The 7,527-nt window shown below is 36.9% G+C and overlaps 1 protein-coding gene across 3 annotated transcripts in view; it reads left to right on the top strand.

Moving 5' to 3' along the window:
• Nucleotides 1–5,976, top strand: part of ptpn20 (protein tyrosine phosphatase non-receptor type 20) — a 41,824-nt gene extending 35,848 nt beyond the window's left edge. For all 3 annotated transcript variants that reach the window (XM_038296360.1, XM_038296361.1, XM_038296359.1), the window contains exons 44-47: nucleotides 1,839–2,173; nucleotides 2,259–2,474; nucleotides 2,777–2,839; nucleotides 2,932–5,976. In XM_038296360.1, the coding sequence (XP_038152288.1) occupies nucleotides 1,839–2,173; nucleotides 2,259–2,474; nucleotides 2,777–2,839; nucleotides 2,932–3,042 (725 nt within the window). In that variant the 3' untranslated portion in view covers nucleotides 3,043–5,976. The remainder of the gene's footprint in view (nucleotides 1–1,838; nucleotides 2,174–2,258; nucleotides 2,475–2,776; nucleotides 2,840–2,931) is intronic.
• Nucleotides 5,977–7,527: the final 1,551 nt, after the last annotated feature.

Here is a 7,527-nt window from a genome sequence, read left to right as displayed (position 1 = left end):
TGTCTATGCTGTAATCCGTATCCATTTACTGCTTTAGTAATTTCAGCACATCTTACCACCTATATGAATACCAATAATTTAGTGATACTACACACTTAGTGATCATTTAAGATTTTGTGATACAAGAACACTTTTCTTTCAGCCTTTATTTGAAAGAATTTCCTTGGGCACTACTGGAAATAACTTGCTTGTTATTTGCCTAAAATCTGCATAGAAATAAATAAGTAATCATCCAGATTTATATCTTTGGATTAAGGACATTGCACAATCATTTTTGAAATTATTGGGAGTATATGGAGAAAAATAAAAACGTAATCTTTTATTTTTGATTAATTTTAAAAATCTTAGCCTTCTAGAATTATCTATGAAAGGTGAAATAATAAAACGCATGTGTGTTTGGGAAGTGCACAGAAGGATTTTCTCTTAGCACTCTAACTGCATGTGTATGTTGAGGGGGGAGGTTAGGGCTCAGCCCTAAGATGAATGAATGTGATAAAAGGAAAAGTTACTCCCATTTGAATTAAAGCTCAGTTTGCTTGCCATATCGTTGTTAACAAGTGAAGAAAATAGAAACGTAATGTTTAGATTCACTGTGTGGAAATATTTGTTCAAGAAACACATATTTCTAGATTTTATTTGTTTTATTTTTTATCTCATTTTTGACCACACAGGCAGAAGGTTTGGGGCATTCTAACTTCCATTGGTGCATGACCCCTCCCTTCATTAGAAGCTTCTATCACCCACTGTAGAGATGGTGAAGCGATGCTGATGGATAGAACCGTTTTTATACTTATTCTGGCTGTAGGCCTATGCATGCATGCACTACCATGCCTACAGAGCAGTGTGGAGCACCACTGTTCCAGTAAATCTCATACTGGAGTTCATTAAACTTAGAAGAAGAAAAAAGTCAAACAGGAAAACAATCAGTACCATTCACCAATAGGTGGTGCTATGGCTGAGATGAATAATTGGTAGCTAACACTGAAGGAACAAACACTGAATCCTTAAATGATTGTCTTTTAATATAAGTTTTGCCATGTTTTATAATTTCATTTTACATTTTATCCTACATTTTTTCAATTCCCTGTCTAGATGTATAAACAAAGCAAGCTGTCTTAATATTCCTCAATGTTTTTTTTATGGATTTATTCATTTGAGGTAACATTAAATGATTTGGACTATTGCAATGAACAGCCACACGTCAGCATTGCTTGCTTATGAAACAACTTAGCTTAATTTAAATACACTGCAGCCGAGTCAAGAAATTTCATATTAATTTCACTTTAAGAGCTTTTACACAGAGATTTGGTTATCTAAAGTATTTCATTTTATACAGCTAGTTGCCTTCGTTTTGAGTATTTTAGATGGAAAATGTTTTCGAGAAAAGGTGCACAGATGTACAAGAAAGATGACAGTGTTGAGGACTGACCTCCTCTGCAGATAAATAGCCTGCTCTATGGTTACACCACTCATCACCCTTACCTTTTTGTAGTTTTATGCTATTTTTAAAATATTGAGTTAATGCCACTATTTCAATTATACAGTAGTAAATAGCTCAAAAATACGAAAAAGTCAGGGTGGCAAGTGGTGTAATAATAGTAGACAAGACACTTCATCAGCAGAAGAGGCCAGTTCTCACTTAACAGTCATCTTACTCTCACAAATGTACTGTCAACGCATTGTAAAAAAAACGGTTTCAGACTCCAAGCCGAGTAACAACTTTTGAAAGATCTTTCATTGATCTATCTTACTCTCTTCATTCATTTTCTTTTGTGATGCTCCAAATTAAGAATATTTATCAATAATAATCAATAGCTGACTTATCTGTACTTCTGCAGATGATAAAACACGAGTTGCGATTGGAGAAAACCAGGAGTACATCAATGCAAGCTACATCCGCATGCAGGTCGGGGCAGAGGAGTTCTTCTATATATCCTGCCAGGGTCCTCTGCCTTCCACAGTGCAGGCCTTTTGGCAAATGATCTGGGAAAACAAATCAGACATCATTGCCATGATGACACAGGAGGTAGAACGGGGAAGGATCAAATGTCACAAGTATTTGCCAGAGAGTCAAAGCACATTTTTGACGGCTGGTAGGTATCAGCTGCACCTTGAGAATCAGCAGTTCCTCAACTATTTCCACATAAAGGTCATTCGCATGGTGGAAACACAGGTGAGAAAAGGGCATAATGTTCTTAAGTTCTGTGATTAATTGTAGCATTCTTTCAAGACAGAGATTTGACTTTGTGTCATTCCAGACTGGTGAGACACACTTTGTTCACCACCTGAAGTTCACGCATTGGCCGGACCACGGCGTGCCGCAAAGCTCTGAGCAGCTGGTGCGCTTTATCCGTTACATGAGGGCAGTGCATCATGAGGGGCCGATCACCGTTCACTGTAGCGCTGGCATCGGACGGACAGGGGTTCTTATCTGCACCGACATTATTCTGCACCTCATTGAGAATGACTTGCCTGTAAGTGGACCTGAGTTTGATTCATTTATACATAAACAGGATTTGTTTTATACCTAATTTCAACCTTGTTAAGAAAAAGGCTAATGATTTACTTCAAAAAGCTTAGGACATTGCTTCAATGGGAACCCTTAGTGGATAAATGATGACTATTGCTGTGAATGTTTGCATCCTGCAGACCAGGTCTTCTTTAGAAAAGCTTATAGTTGTACGGATGATTTCATTTTCATATATTTATTTAACCTTTAACTTCTTAACAAAGCACATATCTCTGCTCTAGTTTATAACAGTTAATCTAATTCCAGATTAATGTGAGCGACATCGTGAAAGACATGAGGCTACAGCGGCATGGGATGATTCAAACCAAGGTGGGTGAAAACAGACTCACTAAGGATGAAAGTTTAAAAGTTTATTATGTAGATAAAAACTTGACATACCCTTTGCCTCCTTATTTTTCCAGGAACAGTACCTTTTCTGCTACAAAGTCTGGTTGGAGGTTTTACAGGGCATTTTACAGCTTCAAGGAAACCAGTGGCAACCAGAAAGTCCCAGAGACCAAAAGATCGTTTGAATATTTCCCCCACCAGCTCAGCAACATGTACCTGTAAAGCAAAGGCTGTGAGTGAATGGTCACGGCACAGCAGGCTAATTCACAAGTGGTACTTTCTCCTTTGGGGGTTGTTCCCTTTAGTTAACTATAAAAACTGGTTATGTAATGTCCGTTTGGTTACTATGAAAACGTCGCTTTTTAATTTATTAGTTTTTATTTTTTCCTGCATATGTCTACATGGTGCTTTCATGATATCAGCTTATTAATTGCCTTCTGTTTTATGTATTTTAGCTTATGTTTTTATATATATTTGTGCATGGAATTCCAACTTCTGTTAATCTTCAGATCTTCAATCTACCAGTAATATCATCTTAATTTTTAGACCTTCATAATTTTCTTTGACACAGAAGTGATATGTATGCATCATGTAACTATTTGATTTAAGTGCATTTGTACCCTGGAGGAGAGAATCAAAACAAAATCTATTGTTTTTTTTACTTCATTTTGAATGAGGAAGTGAAAAGAACCAAGTGCCTTGGAGAGACACGCCCCTCTTGCTTAACGATAAACCCATACCACTTGTTATAAGTGACCAGGGGCAAAACTGAACACAGCACCTGGTGGTTAGAGTGAATGTAAAGTTTTCGGCCTGTCCCGTCTGTCTGAGATGAACACTTTGTTAATTCATGCTGGAGGAGGACTTCATCTCATTTTTTAGTTTGTCTTTTAAATTGAAACTACTGAGATGTTCACACACCGCCTATTCTTTTTTTTGTTCTATACAGCACATTGTCACAATGAATCACGTTATCACTACTTGCATTTTCTGATACAGATAAAGAATGATTAATCGTAACAAAAGCTTCAGTGAATTAATAGATTTTTCAAATAACTTTTACTAAAATTTGGACAGGTTATAAATAAGGGATCTGGATTGTATTTTGTTAAGTGTAGATTTCATTGTAATTTAGATGATTAGTCAGACTTGTTAAGTGATGACATTCTTTATCTGTATTCAACAGCTATTTTAATATGAACTAAGCCAAAAATGCAAAAAATATGAGGTTTACAAACTTTACATTTTGCCACTTCGGATGTTGTAAGGAGCGAAACAAATTACACCTCTGATTCATGGCTGCTGGTTTGAACCTCAACCTCAGATGTCACTGCTCATGAGCTTTCATTCAGCTGCTAACCCACACTCACCAGCTCTGTATTGCATGCAGACTCAAGAAGTACAGATGTGTTAGCCTGCAGTTTGACTGAACTACTTGAAAACGATCAACATATGGAATGTAAAAATGCAACTATCTCCAAAAGGAAGGAGCATTTAGAATGTAATTTTTCTTATCTTAAAAACATCTTCAAAAGTTTTTGGAGCATGCTGGAAAGTCAGGTGGACCACTTTACTTTTGTCACGTGAGAGGCCAGGCAGAGCAATCAGCCTCTCTAAAGCACATGCAGTGCATTGCAGAACCCTTCACACCCCTTGATCTTTTTCACATTTTGTGACATCACAACTTAAAATGTTGTCTTTTATTGGAACTTTATGCAACAGAACAACACAAAAGCAATGTATAATGTGAAGTGGAAGGAAAAGGACATATAACACCATTTATTTTTGTTTTGCTGATAAAGTTGTTTTTTAGTGTGGCATGCTTTTTTATGAAACACCTTGGGTCTAGATTTTGTATTCTTGCCTTTCCGCCACTTAAATACGCTTCTATTTTAACTATTTCAATTTAGTTCTACTGTATGTTTAGGATTACTTGAAGACTCCAGTCCACTTAGGTCTTTTTCAGTATTTTTCAGTCTTTAGCAGGTTGATCTGCATTGGCTTAATTTTCTTCCTCATCCTCTGTATTATCTAAAAAAAAAAAAAAAAGAAACATTCTCCTTAGAATGATGCCACCACCACCATAGTTCCCTCTGGTGGCCTGTTGACTGGGATGCCTCTCTGCTTGCATTTTCATTAGCGTTTCATATAAAAGCAAGATTTTTGAAGTGCACAAGAAATAGATGTCCTCTTATGGGAGAGACCTCTAACTGATGTGAATTTGTTCTTTCTGTGCATTCTTCCTCCAAAGTTATCATGCATCTTGTGGCCGTTTATTTGATTGATGCTTTCCATGAGTGACCTGCCAGTTAATGTAGACAGCCTTGTCTTGTAAGGTTGCAGCTGTGCCATATTCTGTCCATCTTCGGATAATGAACTGAACAGTGCTCTGTGAGATATTTGAGATATTACATCATAAGTCAACTTTACTTTATCAGGAGTTTATCCCCTGAGCTGTCCAATGTGTCCTTTAGTCTTTGCTTAGCTGCTCTCTAATGTTTTCCATTTAACCTCTGATGCTTTCTCAGAACACACAGAGATTAGAATTACTGGAGGTGGACTTTCTTTACTCATACAGTGACTTCTGGATTCAAGAGTTAGGTGTGCTGGAGTTTGTTTAGGGGTACTAGAGTTAAAGTAAAGTATGCTTTCAGATTTTCATTTGGACAAAAATCTCAACCAAAAAAAAGCTATATATAATTTACATACATACCTCCATGTTTATATGCTAATTTAATCCATATAATCCAAATCTAATGCTTAGAACTTTGGTAACTTTTACATCTTGTATAAAAAAGTTCAAGGGGTGTAATAAAGCTTTCTGCAGGCAATGCATTTTTCCGAAGTTATGTGCAAGTTTTCTGTCATATGGTGGTATTTTCTTCTGCCCCTGTTCTTGTAAACAATAAGCAAAAGCACATTTTGCATACATATGGGAAAGTGCATCTTGTACAGTCTAGCAAGTGCTTATGCTAAGGCATTGTGAAATGTGATAATTAATTGCACAACAGCTTATTTATGCTAAATTAAAATCTTGATACACTTCCAGCCACTATGTAACCAATAACTCAGAACAATGTAATACCTCTCTCTTTAATTAAAAGCTATTCTGAAACTTGTTTGTCTGCGTTTTACCACCCCTTTGCTCGCTTGACTCCCAACACACAACATAACTCAAGTTAAACAACGGAACAAGAGCAGCAGAGTGGATTTTCCCCAACGGCACACAGAGAACAGAGAGCCGGGGGCAGCCCTAAATCTAGTTCCTCTACACCCCCTTTCTCCACATTTACTGCAGGGTATACTCCCTCTTGGGTTTTACTGCAAGGTAAATAAGCTAGTCTCACAGGGGCCTTTTGTGACAGCATGGAAACCCCTGGAAACACATTCCATACTCCGCACACACAAACCTGATGCTGTTGAAGCCATAGAGCTGATTTACTTCCTCACATTTACTCTCCTCTTTATGTCTAGTCCCTATGTCTTTTTGCATTGCTTGTACCTTACTCCTTTTACAGAACTACACAGTCATTCTTAATTCTCTACTCCTACCTAGTTATTGTTGGGAGTTATTGCTAGATCAACTAAAGTTATTCAGGGGGTACTCCAATTTCCAGATATATTATTTAATCATAAGTTGAGTCCAAATCACTAGAGAAATTAAGAATTATTGACTTGAAAATATAAAAGGGTAGGATGATTAGTTTAAATCATGTAATCTGAGCTCCTCCTGTTCATCCTCACAATTTAGCAACAGTTGTTCGTAGGACTGGGGAAGTAGTTGTTGATAAAGCTATTAACTGAAGACTCATCCCTCACAGAGGGTGATTTAAAATCCAGGGAAACTTGGAGAAATTAAAGCACATGCTTTCAGTAAATCTTCTTGCTCTCTGTTGGGATTAGCCTTTAACAGTGACATGAGCCTGTTTTCTTTTTCTCTATTTACTGATGAGGAAACAGCACATGACTTATGAGCTGCTGCAAAGCCTACACATCACAGGCTCCATACTGCCATCCTGTAAACATGTGGTGCTTCACAGCCTAAACCTGTTCAAATTGTGATATAGAAATTCAGTGTCTCTGTGTGACTGATACAGCTCTATCTTTGCAGTGATACTTTTTTGAAAAGATGGAAAGAAAGGAGGAAGGGGTGTTTCTTTCTAGAATATTGTATTTTTCTTCTTGCAACACGCTTTGCAATATATACAGTAAATACTGTAGATCCAAATATATGTTTTGTGTCCGATATGCTGAAAAGAAATACGTGTTGTCTAACATCTATTGAACAGACTGAGGTAATCCCAACAATATCCTGATGCAGAAAGGCCTAATTATACGTAGCTCCCTTGATGTTCTCTGAAAAGAAATAGTTTAGCAGCAATATTGACAAGATATTTTTAGGGGCTTTGATTATAAAATTTCTCATTGGATGTGGATAAATATTTGTTAGTTAAACCTGGAGGTGTTCTGTTGTCCTTCAGAAGTAAAAGTATTCATTGAAAACAAATGGTTTATCAGCAATACTGGCACCAACTTAGATCAAAGTGATTATGTGTCCTGATTTGTGGGGCTTTAATTTTGGAATTCCACATCAAATGTGGCTTAAACTTTGTGAGTCTACTGTCATTCTGAAATGGAAGACTTAACTGAAAACAAATAGTTTTAGCTTC

This window comes from Cyprinodon tularosa, unplaced genomic scaffold (genome assembly GCF_016077235.1).
Source record: "Cyprinodon tularosa strain WSP-4 unplaced genomic scaffold, ASM1607723v1 ctg37, whole genome shotgun sequence".
NCBI classification, from domain to species: Eukaryota; Metazoa; Chordata; class Actinopteri; order Cyprinodontiformes; family Cyprinodontidae; genus Cyprinodon; species Cyprinodon tularosa.
This window is presented reverse-complemented; position numbering and strand designations above follow the sequence as displayed.